This window comes from Protopterus annectens, chromosome 8.part0 (assembly GCF_019279795.1).
Source record: "Protopterus annectens isolate FY-2018-M chromosome 8.part0, PAN1.0, whole genome shotgun sequence".
Taxonomy (NCBI): Eukaryota; Metazoa; Chordata; order Ceratodontiformes; family Protopteridae; genus Protopterus; species Protopterus annectens.
In genome coordinates, this window is record NC_056741.1 from 246,379,539 (window position 1) to 246,403,359 (window position 23,821).

General features: G+C 41.7%; 1 protein-coding gene across 2 annotated transcripts in view; it reads left to right on the forward strand.

Moving 5' to 3' along the window:
- PIAS3 (protein inhibitor of activated STAT 3) overlaps positions 1-12,056 on the forward strand; it is a 1,163,468-nt gene extending 1,151,412 nt beyond the window's left edge. For both annotated transcript variants that reach the window (XM_044079722.1, XM_044079721.1), the window contains exon 14: positions 8,159-12,056. In XM_044079722.1, the coding sequence (XP_043935657.1) occupies positions 8,159-8,431 (273 nt within the window). In that variant the 3' untranslated portion in view covers positions 8,432-12,056. The remainder of the gene's footprint in view (positions 1-8,158) is intronic.
- Positions 12,057-23,821: the final 11,765 nt, after the last annotated feature.

Consider the following 23,821-nt stretch of genomic DNA (forward strand, 5'->3'; position numbering starts at 1 on the left):
CACGTGTGTTTGTGTATCATCATTGATTCTTCTTTACGTTTACACTACCGTCCCAGCTATAATTGTTGATTGTTCCTTCTCTCTGGCTCTCTTATTCAGTAATCTTACTTCCCCTCCCCATACACATTTGTGTATATCTTTACCGTCATCGCTGATGGTCGTTTCCTTATTATCATTATAAATATATATAGATATATATATATATATATATATATATATATCATCATCATATTCTTTCAGCTTATCCCGTTAGGGGTCGCCACAGGGGATTATCTATTTCCATTTCTTTCTGTCCTCTGCATCTTCCTCTGTCACACCAACCACCTGCATGTCCTCTCTCACCACATCCATAAACCTTATCTTAGGCCTTCCTCTTTTCCTGTTACCTGGTAGCTTCATCCTTAGCATATTTTTCCCAATATACTCAGTATCCCTCCTCAGCACATGTCCAAACCAACGTAATCTTGCCTCTCTGGCTTTGTCTCCAAACCTTCCAACTTCGGCTGACCCTCTAATATACTTATTCCTGATCCTGTCCACCCTCGTCACACCCAGTGCAAATCCTAACATCTTTAACTCTGCCACATCCAGCTCTAACTCATGCCTTTTTGTCAATGTCACTGTCTCTAACCCATATAACGTGGCTGGTCTTACTACCCTCTTGTAGACCTTCCCTTTCACTCTTACTAGTACTCTGTCACAAATCACTCCTGACACTCTTCTCCACCCACTCCATCCTGCCTGTACTCTCTTTTTCACCTCTCTTCCACACTCACCATTACTCTGAACTATTGATCCCAAGTATTTAAACTCATCCACCTTTGCCACCTCTACTCCTTGTATCCTCACCATTCCTCTATTCTCCCTCTCATTCACACACACATATTCTGTCTTAGTCCTGCTGACCTTCATTCCTCTTCTCTCTAGAGCATATCTCCATCTCTCCAGGGTCTCCTTCACCTGTTCCCTACTCTCACTACAGATCACAATGTCATCTGCAAACATCATAGTCCACGATGACTCCTGTCTGATCTCATCTGTCAACCTGTCCAATCACCATTGCAAGTAAGAAAGGGCTCAGAGCTAATCCTTGATGTAATCTCACCTCCACCTTAAATGCATCCGCCACTCCCACAGCAGACCTCACCGCTGTCACACTACCCTCGCACATATCCTGTACCACTCAAATCCTTCTCTGACACTCCCGACTTCCTCATACAATACCACAAGTCCTCTCTAGGCACCCTGTTGTATGCTTTCTCTAAGTCTACAAAAACACAGTGCAACTCCTCCTGACCTTCTCTGTACTTATCCATCAACACTCTCAGAGCAAACATCACATCTGTATTGCTCTTTCCCAGCATGAAACCATACTGCTGATCACTAATCACGTCCCTTCTTAACCTAGCTTCAGGTCAGATACAGGTCCTTTTCTCCCTCCTTAGTGTCCAACCTTTCATGCAACTCTTCATATTCCTTGCCCTTAGCCTTTGCCACCTCTCTCTTTGCCATGCACCTCATCTCCTTATAGTCCTGTCTACTTTCTTCATCTCTCTGACAATCCTACATCTATGCAAACTGTTAAAGAATTCTTACATGTTCAGTCTCCTAGATTTAGTAGGCAGTGGCCCTCTAAGAATTGGTCCTTTCCAGGTCTTCTCAAGCCAAACCCAAACACAGCAAAAACCCCAGGTTTCAGTCCCAGGGGACACACAGGACTAAGCAGTGGGGGGCCTCCACTTCCAAATCTGGGAGTAATAAGTCTCCCCACTGTGGTAAACTGTCTCAATGACTTCCTTTTAAAATTTCCAAGCACTTATCAACTGACTGCCCGTTTGGGGGGAAAGATTGCTCTTCATGCAAAATATTGGGAACTTATGACCCAGGACAAATGGGTTTTAAATATAGTGTCCCCGGGATACAGATTTCACTTCCACACGTTGCCAACACCAAGCGGATGGCCGGACTTACCCCAAATCAGTGGGCAGAGGCCCAAAAACAAGTACTTTCTCTCTTAAGCATGGGGGCTATTCATCTGGTACCAGAAGAGGAAAGGGGACAAGGTTTCTACTCGAGACTTTTCCTCGTACCCAGAAAAGACAATTCATGGAGTCCTATCCTGGACTTGTCTACTCTATAAACACCTTTTTGGAGATTCCAAAATTCAAGATGCTGACTCTTCACCACTTCCTATGCTAGGCAAAGATGCCTGGTTGGCAACACTTGATTTAAAAGAAGCATACCTGCTCATCCCAATCAGGGAATCTTGCAGAAGATACCTACGCTTCAAAGCAGGCTAAACGCACTTATCAGTTCTCTGCACTGCCCTTTGGCTTATCTACTGGGCCCAGGGTATTTACAAAGTGCCTAGCTCCAGTTATTGCGTTTTGCAGGCAAAGAAATATTCAAGTATATCCATACCTGGACGATTGTCTAATTCAGGCAGAAAGCCAGGACATACTTTTGAATCATCTGGCCTTTGTACAAAGGGTTCTAACTTGTCTGGGGTACACCATAAACGAAAAGAAATCACACCTGGTACCCTGTCAACAAATTATATTCCTGGGAGCAAGCTTGAATACAACTTCCCAGATGGCTTACCTCACGCCAGAGAAACATTCATTTGACAACCGACTTCAAACAAGTGGCCACAAAAACCCTGCTATCTGCAAGACAAATACTGCAAGCCTTGGGGTTCATGGCCGCCTGCATTCTTCTAATTCCATATGCAAGACTGCATATGAGGAAACTACAGTGGTATCTAAAAAGCCTGTGGTGTCAACATTCTCAGAATCTAGAAGCAATGATTCCTATTGTACCTTGCCTACGCCTAGAGTTCATTTGGTGGGCAGAAGCTTGCCACCAAAGCAAGGGACTACCCTTCACACCACCCCCTGCCGCCCAAACCCTAACAACAGACGCATCAGACTATGCATGGGGGGCTCACCTGGCAGGGAAGTGCATTCAGGGCAAATGGAACCCAAGTCAAATGCACCTGCATAGCAATCAAAAAGAAATGTTAGCTGTACAGAATGCTCTGACAGCCTTCAAGGACCACATTCTTCCAGGACAATTAATGGTAAAGACGGACAGCACCACTGTTATGTGGTACATAAATAAGCAGGGGGGTACACATTCTTATCCCCTCTGCAGACTAGCCATGGCATTGTGGAACACAGCCTTGAGCTACCAAGTGCACCTACAAGCTCAATTCCTGCCAGGAAAATTAAATACACTGGCAGATGGACTAAGCAGAAACCTCATGGACCCACACAAGTGGAAACTGGAGCCAAGGATTTTCAACATGTTGACAAGCAAATGGGGGAGCCCAGATATAGACCTGTTTGCGTCTCCCCAGAACTACCAATTGGACAAATTTTGCACAAGGACTCCCCAAAGACAAGCCTGGAAAGTGGATGCTCTGTCCTTCAGCTGGAAAAACCTATCAGTGTATGCCTTCCCCCCTCTGCCTCTGCTCTCCAAAGTATTACAAAAAATTAAACAGGACAAACCAAGGATGATTTTGATTGTTCCAGATTGGCAGCGCCAACACTGGTACACCTCCTGCGCAGTGTGTCACGGTTATCCCCATGGCACCTGCCTCTCCTTCCCTGCTGTCTCAGCAGGAGAACCAGATTCTGCACCCTCAGCTTTTAACACTGAACCTTGCAGCCTGGCTAATTATATAATCTCTCCTTTACCATCCCTCAGTAATCCTTTTAGAGGCAAGGAGGCCTAGTACTAGAAAATCTTATGCTGAAAAATGGAAAAGATTCTGTGCCTGGAACCAATCTCAAGGGATGAGCACAGCAGCACCCAATTTACCTCAGATTTTACAATACTTAACTGAGATGTTTCACAAGGGCCTGTCTTTTTCCTCCATTAAAATCCACGCCTCAGTCATTTTAGCTCATTATAACACAGAACCTCCCCTCTTCTCTCATCCACTGCTCAAGCAGTTCCTCAGAGGGGCCAAATATTTGAGACCACCCAGGAGAGCTCCAACCCCAGCCTGGGACCTTAACTTTGTTTTGGAGAAACTCACTCTACCTCCTTTCGAGACAGCTGCTACTGCAGACTTAAAATTTCTTCCTTGGAAAACAGCTTTCCTTTTAGCGATCACTTCAGCTAGAAGGGTATCTGAATTACAGGCCCTTATAGCAGTGGAGCCTTTCATCATCTTTCATGTGGACAGGGTGTCCCTCAGAACCAGTCCATCCTTCATGCGGATGTCTCTCCCTTGGATGAGTCTGGAGTTGCTGAGCAGGCCTCAGCTTCTGAGGAAGTTTTCAGGCCTCAGCTTCTGAGGGTGTTTTCAGGCCTCAACTTGTTTACAACGCCAGCAACAAAACCAAGGTCAAAAACAACTTCTATGTCTAAAAAACTGATGCATGAGCCACGTGCTCAGGCCCCTATGCCTAAAAAAGAGTTGATCAAAATGGCTGAGGATTTAATTACCTTGATCAGGTGTACCCAACCCCCCCCCCCCTTCTATTCAGCCGGTACCAGAAAAGGAAAAAGGACAAGGATTTTATTCAAGACTTTTCCTGGTACCCAGAAAAGACAATTCATGGCGTCCAATACTGGACTTATCGATTCTGAACACGTTCCTGGACGTTCCAAAATTCAAAATGCTGACTTTACAACAGCTACTGCCTATGCTAGGCAAGAATGCTTGGTTAGTAAATCTAGACTTAAAAGAGGTATACCTGCATATCCCAATAAGGGAATCATGCAGAAGATACCTTTGCTTCAAAGCAGGTTTTTTGCATTACCAATTCACTGCACTGCCCTTTGGCTTATTCACTGCGCCCAGGGTCTTCACAAAGTGCCTGGCACCAGTAATTGCATTCTGCAGACAAAGAAACATTCAAATTTATCCTTATCTGGACGATTGTCTCATTCAAGTAGAGGACAAGGACACTCTTATTCATCATCTGGCGTTTGTAAAAAGGCTTCTAGCATGCCTAGGGTACACCATAAACGAAAAGAAATCACAACTGGTACCCTCTCAAATAATTACATTCCTGGGTACAAGCTTGAATACAACTGCCCAGATGGCTTACCTCACGCCAGACAAACAAAGGCAATTGACAACATACTTCAAACAAATGGCAACAAAAACCCAGTTATCTGCAAGTCAAATTCTGCAGGCTTTGGGGTTCATGGCATCCTGCATTCTACTAATTCCATATGTGAGATTGCATATGAGGAAACTTCAGTGGTACCTAAAAAGTTTCTGGAGTCAACATTGTCACAGCCTGGAAACAGTATTCCTCTCATTCCCAGCCTACAACTGGAGTTTCTTTGGTGGGCAGAGACATGTCATCAAAACAAGGGGCTGTCATTCACTCTACCCCCTGCCACCCAAACCCTAACTACAGACTCATCAGACTATGCTTGTGGGGCCCACCTGGCAGGGAGATGCATTCAGGGCAAATGGAGCCCAAACCAAATGCATTTGCATATCAACCAGAAAGAAATGCTAGCTGTTCAGAATGTTCTGACAGCCTTCAAGGACTTACTTCATCCAGGACAACTACTGATAAAGACGGACGACACCACAGTTATGTGGTACATAAGCAGGGGGATGCACATTCCTACCCCCTTTGCAGATAGCCTTGACTTACCAAATATATCTTCAAGCTCAGTTCCTGCCAGGAAAGCAAAATACTCTGGCAGACGACCTAAGCAGAAATCTTATGGACCCACATGAATGGAAACTGGATCCACAAATCTTCAGCATGTTAACACAGAAATGAGGGAGCCCAGACATAGATCTATTTGCCTCTCCCCAAAACTATCAGTTGGACAAATTCTGCACAAGAACTTTATCACAAAAATGCATGGAAAGTGGATGCTCTGTCCTTCAGCTGGAAAAACCTGTCCGTCTATGCCTTTCCCCCTCTACCTCTACTCTCCAAGGTCTTACTAAAAGTCAGACAGGAAAAAACAAAAATGATCCTAATTGCTCCGGACTTGCCTCACCAGCACTGGTACCCGCTTTTAAGGAATATGTCACACCTTCCTCCGTGGTACTTGCCTCAAACACCTCACCTACTTTCTCAGCAGAACTATCAAATTCTGCACACACGGCTCTAAACTCTGAATCTTGCAGCATGGCTAATCAACTAATTATTCAAACCACATCTCTCAGTAAACCTGTGATGGATTTCCTTTTGGAAGCCAGAAGGCCTACTACTAGAAAATCTTGTGCTGATAAATGAAAGAGATTCTGTGCTTGGAACCGAGCACAAGGAATAGACACAGCAAAGCCCAATATTCCTCAGATTTTACAATACTTAACTGAGATGCTTGACAAGGGCCTATCTTTTTCTTCAGTAAAAATCCATGCCTCTGCCATCTCGGCTCATTACAACACAGAGCCTCCCCTCTTTTCTCATCCACTGCTTAAACAGTATCTCAGAGGGGCCAAAAATTTAAGGCCTCCCAGGAGAACACCAACTCCTGCATGGGACCTCAATTTTGTGCTGGAAAAACCCACCCTGCCTCCTTTTGAACCACTAGCTAAGGCGGATATTAAATTTCTGTCTTGGAAGACAGCTTTTCTTTTGGCAGTCACTTCAGCAAGAAGGGTTTCAGAACTACAGGCTCTCATGGCAGTGGAGCCTTTCATTATATTTTACCCGGACAGGATGGCCCTCAGGACCAATCCTTCTTTTATGCCTAAGGTGGTATCCAGTGTGGCTCTTAACCAGACCATTCACCTGCCAACATTTTTCCCAAATCCGCAGAACAAAGGGGAGCAGATTCTGCATTCATTGGATGTACACAGCCAACTAAGATTCTACTTAAACAGAACAAAATCTCTAAGAAAGTCTGAGCAACTACTGGTAGCATTTGCTGCAGGATCAGAGGGGAAGGCTATATCAAAGCAGACTATTTCTAAATGGATAAGCCACTGCATTAGTTTCTGCTATTTGCACCATGGTAAACCTGTGCCCAAGGGGATCAGATCCCATTCCACCAGGGCTGCCTCTACTTCAGCAGCTTTTCTCAGAGGGGTCCCAACCAAAGACATTCTAGAAGCTGCTACTTGGAGCCCTGTTCATAAGTTCACAAAGCATTATCATTTACCTCTCTTCTCTAAATCCAGGGCAGGCTTTGCCACTGCAGTCCTGCAGGGCCTTATAGCTGCTCCTATTGCTGTTTAGTTCCATCCTCCCATCCATAGCTTTGGGATTATACCCAAATGTAATGACTGCAACAGTGAAACACGAAGAACATAGTACAGTTGTGTACACTTACCATAAATGTAGATGTTAGAGTGTATTCACTGTTGCATTCCTTGTTACCCACCAGCCATCCCCCATGCTATACCTTTTCTTTCCTTCACTATACTGAAAAGCCTTTGTGGTGTATTTACTTTTAGTTGAAGGTAAATTTTATGTTTCTAAGGTGCATTTATATATTTACAGTTTATTTATATATATTTTTGCTCCCCATTTGGGGGGGCATCTGACATCTGGGGCAAGAAAAACTGATTAAAATGGCGTCGGCTGCATGTTTTATACCCCTAACGACCTGATGTCATGGAAGAGGAGACAGCAACCGACGCAGGACCCAAGACTTTGTTATTCAGGCTGACTGAGGGCAACCTGCCAGCAGACTACCCAAATGTAATGACTGCAACAGTGAATACATTCGAACATCTACATTTATGTTAAGTGTACACAACTGTACTTTGTCAGTGATAGGGTTATCATATCCTACTGCAGAGACAGCCTACTCATTTCAGAGCTTGGGTGCCCTGCAGGCTTTGTAAACTTGCTTGTTTATGGCCATCTCTTTCAGTGAAAAAAAAAAAATAATGATAGCTCCAGTACATATGTTCTTTTAAGAATGTGTTTGTGGGAGAGTGTTGCCAGTTGTGTAGGACACCCTAAAATTGTGGAAATCAGGATGGTTAGTTTTGCTCCATCTGCAGCATAATTCCCTCATTAATGATACAGTAATCCTACTCAGACTTCTACTACTATTTTTTCTTATGTTCACACAAGTGTACTTAATGGTTGTTGCTTGCAGCTGTACTGTCTGTGAATGTGTAATTTAAAAAAGTAGCTTTCTAAATTATCAGATGTGAAGCATCAGTTTTTAAAATCATTTACAAGCTTTTCTGTTTTTTGCTTCCTTTTAGATGTATAACTCCTCGTTGATGTCCTCTGCAGAAGAGCAAGATCCATTGCAGACATCTATGAGTCACTTCTTCCAGTACAGTAGTGCACAACACTTAATAAACCCTCTGGTCATTGGAGCAACACACAGTGTCACCAGTAGCACTAACAGGAGCAGTAGCATAGTCTCAACTAGCAGTCTTCGGGAAAATCATGGACTTAGTGGGTCAATGAGCAATTCTAGTGGGGGAACCATCATACCAGGCTGTAGGTCTGATATAATTTCCCTAGATTAAACCTGTATAGAGCCACACCTGGTTATAGGGATGGGAACAGACAAAGCTCATATGAATTTCTCCATACTTTAACAACTCACATTGGCCAGTTAAGTGGTGCATTCCAGTGTAAAGGACATTGTGATGACAGTGACTGATAATCACCTAACTCCAGTAATTGTACACGTCCCCAATACTCAGTGCTGTTAGAGAAGTGATGGTGTGTTGGCCTTCCCTGATGCCAGTGCTGGAAGCAAGTTCCATCTGGAGAACCTGTAGTTTGACAGATGTATCCTTGAGGGGAGCAGGAGCAGCAGTAGCAGACTAAAAGGGAGCTTTCCTCTGTGATCTAAAAAATACTAAGCTAGGAGGCCATGGTTCTAGTTAGATGCTGGTTTCCGACCCTGGGACCAGTGGGGGAAGGTCGTCTCTGTGGAGAGGGTGTATAATTATTGTGGCACTTGTACACCAAACTTCTCTCAGTCAGAGACTGCTTTAGTGTTTCTGACCTTTCCTCCTGGACTTTAGATCAGTGTGGAGGAAGAGGAGGATAGGAACAAATCTCAGGGAAAAATCAACGTTTTACATACTGGATGTGGATAGTTAGTTGCATTGTAACATAGCAGGACAGAACTCTGTGACTTGAGTACACATTAATAAATTCTGTATTGGATTGCAGGATATTTACTTTTGCAGTGGAAAACAGATATAGAAGGAAAATATTTTTTTCTAAATATTTTGTAGTTTTGCCAAATTAAAATGCCACTATAGGTTCCATTAAATTGTTCGCAACGTGGTGAACAACCATAGTGTTAAATATGATCTCTTATTTAAACTGCCTTTTTAAGTGTTTTGTATATGTATCACAGCACACTTTTTCTATGCTTTCATTTAGGTACATCTTGGTTTAAAAGCTGACGACAATGTTACAATATTTTTTAAGATTCTACGTTTTTTGTAAGGCATATATTGGCATCCTGTTTAGTGTTGTTTTGGATGCGTCTTTTGTGAAGCTGTGATTATTTAGATCCCTGTAGTGAGACAGAGTTTTGTTTTACAGAGAGCAGAGGTGCCAGAGTCCTGTGGACAAAAGGTGCATATTCACAAACTAATTTTATTTCCTGCCAACATTTGAATGCTGTTATGTTCACTAAATGATCTTTTACTTACCCTCCAAAACAGGAGAATAATCAAAGAAGGGAGACAAAATAAACTAAGAATAATTTATTTGAAATAAACTAAAAATAATGTCTTTTGAAAGAGAAGTAAAATCAATTGCATGTTTAAAGTGTATCGAGGGAATAAGGTACATGAATTTCCACATCCAGAGTAAGCAGTATCTTGTTTTTTATGTGCGAGTATATGCATGGAATCTTGAAGTCCTTTTTTCAGAACTCTGTCATTCAGAGCCCCATGTCCCACTTGTTTAAATAATTTAAAAAGAAAATACCAGCTGAAGAATCTTCCAAAGTCTGGCACTGGTGTAATGGTTACCTTAAACTTAGTCCTTTTTAAATTTAAAAAGCAGTTGAGTTGCAAGTATTACACAAGGTGTGCAGACTCTGTATTCAACACTAGGTTGCTATGTTCCTTATTGGTTAGAAAGAAGGTCTTGCATAAATGTGCCCTGTAAGAGCCAATACTTTTCCATGTGGAGAGCATATTAAATATTAGAACTTCTGTAGAAGGCTCAGTGCAGCATCTCTGAATTGTTTGTAGTAAATGTTGGTTGCAGGAGTATGGCCTATACTTGTAGGAGATAAATACGTCAGCAGTGTTGACTCTTACTCATTTCTGTGGTTCTTTGGTTTTGTGAAAGTTGACAAAGTACTTGTTTAACATTTTGAAAAGAGAAGGTGATGTAGTAGTATGCACTTTAAATCTTAACATGGGAGGACCTCATATCTTATCACAGAGGTTTGCAGCAAGCATTTGTTGTGCTGGATTTTGTGCAATTAATCAGCGTACTAAATATGATTACATTGCCCTTTCCTATTTGTATAGTGATCTAAATATTTTAGAGTAAGATGTGGTGTATGGCAGTTATTGCAGGTGACGGAAGCTGAGAGCTGTAAATGATCTGCTCCCTGTGACAGGGGTCCAGCATTTGACTTCTTCCACCTGTGTATACCTGCTGTGTGCCTGTAAGTCACTGGTCACCCATGAAATAGGACATTTATTAAGTGGGCTTACCTGGTCAACAAAGAGATTAAATAAAAAAAAAATCACCATTGTACATGCAGATTCTAATTTAAGGTCCTCTTTGGATTATGAGCTCCAGATTTGATACAGGGTCAAACTGTGTAGAAAAAAATAGGTAACACTAGGCCCGTTATAGGTCCTTTTGATGCCTTCTCATGTATGCCATTTTCTAATGAAATAGCCAGTCTGCATGTCTGTATTACTACAGTTGTAATGAGGGGCAGGATTAAAATATACCAGATTTAAATTATGCCGTTATGTTTGGTTTGGAGTCAGCAGCTTAGAACATATGCAACAGCAGAGCATGTGTAAGTCAGCCATCAGCTAGCTGGTGTACAATAGTAAAAGCTACAAAAACTTGAGAGATAAGAACTGTGATGTGTTACCTTGTTGTTCATTTTCAGCTGTCCCTTGATAGGTGCAGTGATTTGACTGAATGAGTTGCTCAGCCTAAGTGGTGGTAGATGTTAGGATTAGTATCTTAAAGGTGAATTCTAAAAGATATGCATATGTGGAAGGGTAATTGAGCCTTTTTAGTGTAGTTAGTATGCTGTTGGGACTGACAAGTATATAACTTTTTGAAGAGAATGTTTCAGGGGAGGTCAGTTGAAAATTCATGGCAAGTTGTACTTCTTGAGTGGCAGTTGAAAATGTCATGGTATTTGTCATCTTAGCAAGTTTCATTTATAATTAACGTAAAGTGCAGGTATCGGTGTAAAAGTGTCTGTAGTATTCCCATTAACATTACTAGAAATGTTTCATGCTGCAATATTAATATGATCAGTATATCGACTTTCTTGATATTTTTGGCAAAGATAAGTTTACACTTTGCAAGACCACAGATTCAGAAAAGGACCATACATGAGAGTGCTTTGTGCCAGTCTTTGTTAATTCATAGAAAAGTTATCCTACAGCTGTTTGCCAGAAATTCGGTGCATTAACAGGCTAAGTACTACAGAATCAGTTAAAATGTTTCACTAATTGCATTTCTTGTAGTATGGGTTGGAGGTAGTTTTAGCTTTGGCTTATTAGGCAGAAGATATTGCCTTGTGATCACTCTAGCAGTTTGTGTGTTACACATTTAATATGTACTCTTCTGACACAAATTGCAGCTATTAAACTTCTTGCCCAGCACAGTTGCAATATTCCACACATTTACAGTGAAGAGCATTTTTAACAGCTCTACCAGATCTAAGGTAAATAGCAACAGATGCTGTCTGTTTACATTATTCCTGCTTTTTACCTCGGCCATCATGACTCAGCTCAGCAGATACAATTCTAAACTATTTCTTATTTTAATTTTAAGAATATGGACATTATGTATGGGTCATTCATCTGTACTGCCTACCAGTTTATGGTTTGCATTTACATTTTTAAAGAGGACCGATCTGAATTGCGTAGAATCAGAATCCCATTCCGAGATTAAACCTGTTGTACTAGCGTATTACTGTTGTAAGGTTTTTTTTTCTTTAAAGCAGTAGTGTGTTTATCACCGTTATATCTTTTGCTTGTTTTGGGCGGATATTATTAAATGTAGTTTTAATCCTGGGTGCAGGTATAAGATTTCAAGGTTTTTAAAATTGTTGCTGTGTCATGTTTTATAAATGCATGTGATGAGATATTACAGTGACTGTTAGATGTCATGGCCAACTAGTCATCTTTGCAGATAAAAATTACGTACATAGAATCAGTTTTGACCTTTTTAAGCTGTCTTTCTGTTCAGTTCTGAGATCACATAGTGTTGCATTTCATTTCTGCTGGACATCCACTTATTAACCAGCCTGTATCCAAAGTAATGCCATCTGATTGCATGTTTGTCAGACCACATAAAGTGTAAATTTTTCTGTGGTGTAGTAATTCTAATGTTTATGGGTTGACTGTAAAATTAAATGTGATGCAACTACACATATCCTTGCAGATATTTACATGTAGGGGTAATGTGGTGACGTGGATTCAGTTTGTTCTTGAGACTTTAGTGGTCATGACCAGCACCACAGTTGTAAAAATGCACTGTATAATCATGGTTAGTGTCTCGTTAGTGTTAAGCATTCATGTCAGCTGAAAAGAGGAAGTTGTAATGGCAGGTAGCTAAAAAGCCTGAAGTATTGGCATCAGTTTAAGTAATGTTTAATAATAAACATTCTCTGCTCCTCTGAAGAAGGGGAGATTATTTACTTTCTCTTCAAACAGAATGTGGCTACTGTTTAATTTAGTTCATGTGTTCTTATTCCATTTTCAAGCTATAGGTGGGATATACTCTTCATACCTGCTTCCAGCTAGTTCATTGCAGTTAATTTTGCAATTGAAAATAAAGCACATGTAGACTTTGTGGCACATTAGGGCTCATTCTGTCAGAGATGAAGTAGCCTGTCTGGTGGCACTCATGTGAGTTATCTGTACCAGGTGCTTACCTGCGAATATTTGCAGTCACTCTACTTGGAAATTGATACAAAGGTGTGTTAAGCATTGTTTTATGTTTGTTCCCCAAGGCAAAAGTTTTGATCTGCTTTATTTCTTAAATCTTGGGATTTTCCTTCATTTGCTGATACTTTTAGGCGTTTGAGTAGTGTGGTTAGGTGAACTTAAAGTAGTTGTAATAGAATTCCCATCGTTAAGGTTCCTGACAGCAAAAATATTCATCACACAAAACCTTTGTATGCAACACTGTGTCTCAGTAGCCTTTTGTGCTGTAAGAATGCTGCAGATGCTGAAGAACAGCTTGATCCCCTTGACATTTTCTTTGCTTTGATAACTCCCAGAGCATTGTTGACATAAGGGCATGGTCCATACCATGCAAATGCAAGCTTGCATTTCATGTAAAAAAAGATGACAGCCTGCACCCTCTGCAGTGCTATTTTTTTTTTGCCACAAGCATATCCTCTTTGCAGTGAAAATTTTCATTTTGCTCATTTTTTTGTCTACATCTCTAGAGCTTTTGGTGTGAAGAATCTTATAAAAAATGAAAAAAGCTATTTGCCTCTTTTGTGAAAAAAAAACATTTTTTTTTTCGTTTTTTGTTCAAATTTTGTAGTTATTTATTTATTTTATTTGCTGGTGCAGTTCAGCTTGGGAAATTAAATTGTTTCTGGTTTCCAGAGTATGCATCACTTAAGTAAGAAGAGCATTTGAGTGTGGTGACATATCCCATGTAAGAATTCACATTCTAAGTGCCTTTTTTGGTTTAGTAGTAGACTCAACCCTTTCAGTATTGGAAGCAGTTATTTGATCAAGTATTTGGTGTCTTGTGGTAAGGGCCTTCCCCTGAAGATGGTACAGAAAAAAACTGCCATCATAAGGTTACTGAGGGAGAAACTACCCCCATTAGTAACGCTAGGTAGAAAAAGTTAACCCTGAAGGCATAGGCGTGAGGGTGCTTTAACCAGCAAGGTGGCTATTCTATAGCTAGTGGTAGAGTTTGATACTTTTCATCCTCTGCCTAATCACTTTAGAGGTTGACATACAAGGCAGCTGGTGGTGTGTTCTCCTGTGCCAGGTATCATAGGGTAGATGTATCATTTGTTTTGTTAGTAAGACATGTGGACCGGGAGGCCACATTTGTTTACCTCTGAAGAGATGCAGGTTCCATAACCTTAGGGCTGCCACAGTCTAGAGTTAGATAGGTGGAGTTTTGAAGGAAGACTTAAAGGATAAGTTTTCTTCCCTTCACTGACCATTATTTCATGTGCAAATGCAGTCCTTTCTTCATCGCAGGAAACAGTGTCATATTCCCAGTTCATTCAGGACCTTTTAAAAAGGTTGAAAGAAGAGCTTTTTCTGTGGTGGCAGGAGGTGTTGCTGTGCCAGACACCCTCAGCACAACGTAAGTTTGAGGGGCTTTTCTTAGGTGGTGGGTTCAGAATACTTCTTGGAAGAGGACCTAGTATGTTCAACTTAAATGCTGTCCTCCAAGAGTACATTTCATATGATAGAGAACCTCATCAGGTTTTATCTGGACCTCTGAAACTAGATAACAAAAGACCTACTGGACAATATTATCTTTACAAAAAAAAAAAGGTGATTGACCCTGCTGTAATGTCTCTGGATTTCCCCAAGGTCTTCAGGTTAGTACACGAATCTAACACAATACCTATTGACAGGGAGATCAGAATCTTGGATTTGGCAAGAAAGTTACACACTGACCACTTTGGCTTTCAGAGCTGTTAATTTTGTAAAGTTCATGAGCAGATATCAGGGAGAAGGTGTGAAAAGATTGAAGGGCTTGTATGCAGAAATCCAGTATTGTTAAAAGATCCCACATCACGACACTTGTCCAGTTGACTCTGAGGGTAGGGAATCACATGATTAAATGTGGCTGTGATGTGATAAATGTTTGTGGGGCATCCACCATGCAATCAATGGTCGTTTGGCATGGTAGCTTTGAGTACTTGTGCTTCCAGAGGATATGTAAGGGGAGGTGCTGAATGCTTCTTTCAGTAAGAGGTACTTGGTAAACCCCTGCAAGAGATTTTTAAGATGATGGAAGAAAAAAATAAAGTTATGGAGGCAGTGAAGCAAATTTTTCACCTTCCTGTTCCAAAATATATCTGGTGCCACCCTTTTTATAGGCACGACACCAAAGAACAATTGGCAAAAATCGGGTATGAAAGTAAAAGGGGTTTATGGGGGAAAAGGTATGCAGGACTGCAGAGAGTTATTCCTTGGCCAATCTCAGTCTTCCTCTACCACTTCCCCCCGCTGTCCTCCGGTCTCACTAGTCTTTCTGCCGGTGGAGAAAAATTGTTGAAGTCAGGGAAGCCTGGGCAGGAATAACTTCGGACATTTAAGTAATGCACATAATTTCCAAAGCTATAGGTTAGAATTCAAATTCATTCCCCCCCTTTATTGGAATGTGCTGCTTATTCTTGGGGAACAGTTCCACATCAGTCTTTTCCTTTTTCAGCAGCTTTTGGTGCAGAGGACCATTGAAGAGATTCCAAGGAGGCAATAACAGTCTGATACTTGTGGTTGACTTTGGTGCCAAAAATGGACAGGCCTCAAAGTCCAAATTTCAGACCTATTAAGGCTTTTCTAAAAGTTGTAAAATTTATGATGCTAATTTTCCAGTCCTTGCTTGCCTTGATTATGCATGGACTTTTTTAGAAATGTTAGGCATCCAGGAACACGGAGTCTGTTTCCCTATTTATATGAATCACAAAATTTCATGTGCTATGAAGTAGTTTGCATCAAATATGTTTTCTTCCTTGCCTTTTATAGTCTACCATGGTATACAAATAGTGCCTAGCACCATTTACGACATTCCAGAGAGTGAAAGGGGTTAACATTTGCTCCTGCCTGGGTAGTTGCTTTCTTTAGACCCTAATGGAATGGAATATGCAGGAATAATGAGAATTATGGATTGCTTCAGGGACTTGGGGTATTCTGTATCATCCTTCCCCCATATCAACTGGACAAGGCCAGTGTATTCCATAGGTAACTCTAAACACAACACAGTACAGAACCGACCTTACAATAGACAGACATATTCATGGAGACCTTTCTTTTCACCAGTATGTTGACAGAGACTCTTGACAGCCAAGGATTTTTTTATGGTTGAGGGTACATTACCATTCTTGTTCCCGTAGCTGGGTTATATGCAAGATCTTGTGGTACGTGATGTCATCCAGGAGTCAATATTCTGTTTCTGGACAAGGTCCTGCTGGTGTATCCTGGAAGAGTTTATTGGGCAGAACAGGTACACAGGAACAAGGCTTTAGCTTTTTCCTAGCCTGAGCTGTTCTGTTCCGTAATGAAAAATGTGTCAGACAGGAAAGTACATTTGTAGTCTCAGTTCATAGTGTCTGGCCATTTTTCCAAAAGAGTCTACACGTTAGTTTGAAGGTGATGCTAAGAGTTTTAGCTCTGAATTAGTTTAGCAATTAAGGAAAATTGGGGGTCCTTAAGCTTGTGGCAAAAATGCCATGGTGATGTAATAGTACATAAACAAAGGGACTTGTATTCTTTATACAGGTTTAGTCATGCATGATTGGGAGCTGTCAATCTAGTTAACCATAGAGCTGAAAGTGATGTATATCTCCTCACATCACAGATCACTTGAGGGCACTGTCATGGTAACAAATGAAAACTAAGCTTGGAGTTATTCAAGCAACTAACAATCAAGGTGGGGCTCCCAGACCTTGTTCTATTTGCCTGTCCAGTGAATTGCCAGTTACCCATTTCATGCATGAGGCTCCCATGCAGCAGGGCCTTGGAGGGTTGTGTATGTTTTCAGTCCATTTATGGAATCTGGCTTTGTGTGGGTTGTCTCTCCATACCTCAGCTTCTGGTTTTGGAAAACCTACACAGGGAAAGATGCATATGATACTGAGAAAGCCATACTGGTCCAGACAGAACTCATTTCACTGTTGGACTAAATATCACCAGAACCATATAAAACCTAATTTCTTCCCACAATGGATATACTTGCTTATTTAGAGGCTTAAAACTGTGGCTCTTCCCAGTCTAAGGAGCCTCGGGCAGATAACCTAGTTAATCAGATTATCATTCCTCACCTGTTTTCTTAGAATGTGCTTAGCCATATTGAAAGAAGCTAGGAAACCTAATACACGGAAGTTATATGTGGTGGAATGGAAAAGATTTTCTGTTTGCAGAATGAACAAGGACCTGTTGGAAGTCATGGTGCCTACCAGCGTTTCCTACATGCCAAGCCTTTTCCATGCAGAACTTTCTTGCTCCTTTATATGGTTTCAGTTGAGCTTGCATTCTGTAGCAGTTACACTTGCTAACTGACATGTTTATCTTGGGTCTACTTCACGTTGTCGTAAGCTGACAATATCGAGTCTGATATTGTCGGCACGACAATATTGAAAGTGAAGAACATTGTGCTAGTAAACAGAAATCTCTGTAAGGGGAGATTTCCATTTACCTCAATGTAGTGTAGTTTTGGAGTTGGTATATTTAAGTAGAGGTGGTGTGGGGGGTGCAGGGGGGCTTGCCCCCCTGCCTATGCCATTTTTTTAAAAATTTGTTTTGTTTTTTTTTACATTATTAGATGTTTTATTTAATCGATCAGTAAAGTTCGACCTTTATTGATTCGATTAAGTAAACTTTCGATAACGTGATATAGACGCATTTGTCTTGGTGATTTTTGAACAATGTCATAATTCACCTCTGGCCACCAAAGAGAGAACTATCACTGTACTTTGTGATCTGAGCTTTGTTCTTGAGCATCTAGCTCTGAAAGCCTTTGAGATGTCAGCATCAGTAATGCTCAGTACCTCTTATGGGAGATCATTTTTGGTGTCTCTCACATCAGTCAAGAGAATTTCAGATTTCAAATTTCTTTGGTTTTAAAAACAGAAAAAAAATCTGTTATAAAACAAACAACCATTTACATAGATCCACTGATGATCAATACACCAAAGTTGTACATCAACAATTAATTTTTTAAGCAAGTCTTTAAGCCAAAATTTGTGTGCAATATTATAAGTTCTCATCTTTATAGTATGCACTTCACTATGGCAAACCAATTTTTGCCAGTAAAACTAAAGATTTAGAAATATTACATCTAGTTGACCATAGAGCTTGAATAAAATTATTAATTTCTTTCCAAAATGGGGAGATGACTTCACATTCATATTTGTCCAAACCGCTATTATTTCAGAATCACAGCTCCAGCATTTAATTCTGTTTGATTTGTACATAATTGTAATTTTGTTAGTGCTATGTTTGCAAGGCAGTAGATTGGTCAATGGCCCTCACATTGTCAAAACATTGCAAGTTGGGTTTGCAGTCTAGAAGCAAGTTTTGGGATTGCTGTTTTGCAAAAGCTGCTTTAAAGGAACCCAGAGGGATAGTAAACCTGTGTGGTCCCCCATCCTTTTCCGTATATAGTTGTAGTAACCCTTCTGTTGGTTAGGTATGTTTTCTGCAGCAGTGACCCAAACAAAGAATATACAACAGAGTGAGAAACCTGCTACAACAGTAGATGTTCAGTTAGGATAATTAGTACCAACTACCACCCACTTCCCCCCTTTTATAGGCTGATTGTCCCTGTAGTTTATAGGGGTAAGGGGAAACGCAGCAAAATATGGTGTGAGGGTGTCTTGTTTCTCCCTGGTTTCTGGCTAAAACCCACACACTTTGTGGCAGGGTACCACAAAGGGCTATCTCGAGTTTGTTCTCATGGATCTTCTGTTCCTTTAACAGGACAAGGATTACTCCCTCTTTTGCCAGCAGAAAAGATTAGGTGGTGGTCAAGAATGTCATTCTCTGATGCTCACCATAACCAATATTGCTGTACTGATTCTTGAGTATTCCTGTCATGCAGAAGTCCATGGCCAGTCCACATACCAAAATCTTGTCACCATCGAGCAGACATCCATTGTGGACTGACTTCTGGATGTCAGGGTATAAAATGGGTGATGTTCTCCGTGTCTCACTGTTGCAGTCATCACATTTGGGTTATCTGCTTGCAGTAGTCCTCAGTCGGCCTGATTAACAAAGTCTTGGTTCCTGCGTCGGTTGCTGTCCCTTCTTCTGTGACGTCAGGGGTGTAAAATATGCAGCCGATGCCATTACATCAGTCTTTCTTGCCGTGCGGTGCCCAAAGCAGAAGCAGTTCACAAGTGCTGGTCGGCCGACTCCTGAAATTTTCATTTTCGAGTTTCAAAACCGAAGTCTTCAACTAAAAGCTAAGTACCCTGTTGGGGAAACTTTTTCTTGCTCTAAACTGATGTCAGTAAAAGTAAATAATTGCATTACTTGTGAAAAGCAAATACCTCATAAAGATTTCCATTCGTGCTGTATTCCTTGCCTAGGCCCTGACCACGACGTACCTCGCTGTCAGTTTTGTGCCTTATTTAAACCACGAACTAACCGTCAGTATATTTTCGCTTCTAAATATTTTGGTGATAGGTTCAATGATCTATGTTTTTGTTAAGCCTTCTGACTACCGACATTCCGAAAAAACGCAAAGATAATGGCAGAGACAAGCCACCTAGGTCCAAAGCTGCCAACGATGCTTCTCCTAAGCCAGTTCGCCGGTACTCAATGAGATGCTTTCGCAGCCCCTGATACCTGTTACTTCAGATTCCTAGGCCTCTACTGAAACCCATTCGGAGTCCGGTATGCCACGAGATGCTTCAACTGCGGAACCTGCGGATGTCTCTACCTTGGATGGGTCCAGAGCCACTGTGCAGGCACCGGCTTCTGAGGGTGTATTCAGGCCTACTGACTTCCGTATTAAACCAGCGCCATCTTCTTCTTTAAGGCCTAAAACTCGAACCATGGGTAGAAAACTGATGCACAGACCGCGTGGTCAGGCCTCTATGCCTAAAAACAAATGATAAGAATGGCTGAAGACTTTATTACTTTAATCTAGGGAAGCCAGCCTTCCCCCTCTGAGACCTAGGACTGAGTTTGCTTATAGTACTTCTGACCAGGATTCTGAATTTTCTGTTTCCTCTGATGACCAGGATTTACCCTTATCTACCTATGAGGATTGTGATTCTGAGGACTTTATTCCCTCTGCCCCCCCCCCCCCAAGGATTTCTCTTTTGGTGAAACCTTGCCTGCTCTCAAGGAGCATTTTTGTTGGAAAAGTCAGGATTTATCTGATTCTAAAAAGAGGCTTAGGGATTTCTTACTCCTGCCCCAGCACAGGCCTTTAGCCATACCTCCTGTACTAGACATTGTTGATGATGCCTTTTCACAGGTACATAGATTAATACTAATTGCCCTTGCGGGCCATTTTAAGCCTAGCCAATTACCCCATGTGAGAATCAAACCCTGCACCTTGTGTCTGCAAGATAAACACCTTAACCATTCTAAATAATCTCCCAAGCAACCAGAACTCCTTCTCATGTAGACCAGTCTAACTATTCTTATCTATAAACATTTTTCCAAACTAAAACCTACTACCCTCGCAGCAGACAAACTCCAAGCTGAATATTTAGATTGCTGCCAAACCCATTGTATACTTTGTTTCTATACTAATTAACAAATCCATAGCTGAGAAAATGGGTTTATAGTATAAGAACGTAGTTTTACAACTTCGAACACCATATGGGGCAACACCATATGAGCGAAGTTGTAAAACATCGAAACCAAAATAAAAAATGTAAAAATAAAAGAAAAACCTACCCGATCGCTCTGAGCAGGAGGGCAATCCCCCCCCCCCCACCTCCCGCTACTTAAATATTTTCGGAATCTAGCTTGGCCCCTGACTCTTAATCTCCTGCACCCAGAAAACCTGATAGATATTACAGGTCCTTGAATCTCACAAGTTCCTTTTTAAAATTCCTACTGTGGATCCTGAGACCATTTCACTTACATCCAAGGGCATTAAAACTGGCCATTAGGGCCTTAAACTGCCAGTTTATCAGCAGCATATTATTGGATTGCTTAAACAAAAAATGATGTTGATTCCTGATTGTGCTGAAAATAAGGATTTACAGGATTTACTGCATTCAGCTGAACAAGTTGGAAAACATATTTTGCAATGTGGTTTTGATTCACTAGAGGCATCTTGCAGGGCTGCTGTAACTGGGTCTGTACTTTGGCTTAAGGAGCAATCCTTGACAGATCACGTTAAAGCAAAATTACTGGATGCTCTCTTAAACCAGGACCGCCTATTTGGCAGCAAGGCAGAAGTAGTTCTTAAAAAGATGGAGGAAAAAGCTAAATCTATGCAAACTGTTAAAGATTTTTTTACAAGTACAACCTCCAGGGTTTAGTAGGCATTGGCCTTCCAAGAATTGTTCCTTTCCTGCCTCTTCCAGACCTTCTCAGTCCAAACCCAGATCTAGCAGATCTCCCAGGCTTCAGTCCCAGGTTACACACAGGACTAAGCAGTGGGGGGCCTCCACTTCCAAATCTGGGAGTAATAAAACTCCCCCCTATGGTAAACTGTCTCAATGACTTCTTTTTAAAACTTCCAAGCACTTCTCAACTGACTTCCCCTTTGGGGGAAAGATTGCTCTTCATGCAAAGAACTGGGATCTCATTACCCAGGACAAATGGGTTTTAAATATAGTGTCCCAGGAATACAGATTTCAATTCCACATGTTACCAACACCAAGTGGGTGGCCAGATCTACCCCGAAATCAGTGGGCAGAGGCCCAAAAGCAAGTACTTTCTCTGTTAAGCATGGAGGCTATTCAGTTGGTACCAGAAGAGGAAAAGGGACAAGGTTTCTACTTGAGACTTTTCCTGGTACCCAGAAAAGACAATTCGTGGCATCCTGTCCTGGACCAGTCTACTCTAAACACCTTTTTGGTGATTCCAAAATTCAAGATGCTGATTCTTCACCAGTTGCTCACTATGCTAGGCAAAGGTGACTGGTTGGCAGCACTAGATTTAAAGGAAGCATACCTGCACATCTCAATCAGGGAATCTTGCAGAAGATACCTACGCTTCAAAGCAGGCTACATGCACTGTCAGTTCTCTGCACCGCCCTTTGGCTTATCTACTGCGCCCAGGGTATTCACAAAGTGCCTAGCTCCAGTCATTGCATTTTGCAGGCAAAGAAATATTCAAATATAACCGTACATGGACGATTGTCTAATTCAGGCAGAAAGCCAGGACATATTTTGAATCATCTGGCCTTTGCACAAAGGGTGTTAACTTGCCCGGGGTACACCATAAACGAAAAGAAATCACACCTGGTAACCTGTCAACAAATTAAATTCCTGGGAGCAAGCTTGAGTACAACTTCCCAGATGTCTTTCCTCAGGCCAGCGAAACAAATTCATTTGACAACCTACTTCAAACAAGTGGCCACAAAAACCCTGCTATCTGCAAGGCAAATACTGCAAGCCTTGGGGTTCATGGCCTTCTGCATTCTTCTAATTCCATATGCAAGACTGCATATGAGGAAGCTACAATGGTATCTAAAAAGCCTATGGTGTCAACATTCTCAGGATCTAGAAGCAATGATTCCTATCATACCTTGCCTACTCCTAGAGTTCCTTTGGTGGGCAGTGGCCTGCCACCAAAACAAGGGACTACCATTCACACTACCTCCTGCCGCCCAAACCCTAACAACAGATGCATCAGACTATGCATGGTGGGGCTCAGCTGGCAGGGAGGTGCATTCAGAGCATATGGAACCCAAGTCAAATGCACCTGCATATCAATCAAAAAGAAATGTTAGCTGTACAGAATGCTCTGACAGCCTTCAAGGACCACATTCTTCCAGGACAATTAATGGTAAAGACGGGCAACCCCACTGTTATGTGGTACATAAACAAGCAGGGAGGTACACATTCTTACCCCCTCAGCAGACTAGCCATGGCATTGTGGAACACAGCCCTGAGCTACCAAGTGCATCTACAGGCTCAATTCCTGCCAGGAAAACTAAATACACTGGCAGACGAACTAAGCAGAAACATCATGGACCCGCATGAGTGGAAACTGGAACCAAGGATTTTCAACATGTTGACAAGCAAATGAGGGAGCCCAGATTTAGACCTGTTTGCCTCCCCTCAGAACTATCAATTGGACAAATTTTGCACAAGGACTCCCCACAAACATGCTTGGAAAGTGGATGCTGTGTCCCTCAGCTGGGAAAAACCTATCAGTTTATGTCTTTTCTCCTCTGCCTCTGCTCTCCAAAGTACTACTAAAGATCAAACAAGACAAACCAAGGATGATTTTGATTGCACCAGACTGGCCATGCCAACACTGGTACCCTTTCTTGCGCAGTGTGTCACTGTTGGCCCCATGGCACCTGCCTCAGACTCCCTACCCTATTGTCTCAGCAGGAGAACCAGATTCTGCACCCCCAGCTTTAAACACTGAACCTAGCAGCCTGGCTAATTACCTAATCTCTCCTTTACCATCCCTCAGTAAACCAGTGATGGATATCATTTTAGAGGCAAGGAGGCCTAGTACTAGAAAATCTTATGCTGAAAAATGGAAAAGATTCTGTGCCTGGAACCAGTCTCAAGGGATGAGCACAGCAGTGCCCAATTTACCTCAGATTTTACAATACTTAACTGAGATGCTTCACAAGGGCCTGTCTTTCCCCTCCATCAAATTTCATGCCTTAGCCATTTCAGCTCATTATAACACAGAACCTCCCCTCGTCTTTCATGTACTGCTCAAGCAGTTCCTCAGAGGGGCCAAACATTTACGACCACCCAGGAGAGCTCCAACTCCAGCCTGGGACCTTAACTTTGTATTGGAGAAACTCACTCTTCCTCCTTTCGAGCCAGCTGCTACTGCAGACTTAAAATTCCTTTCTTGGAA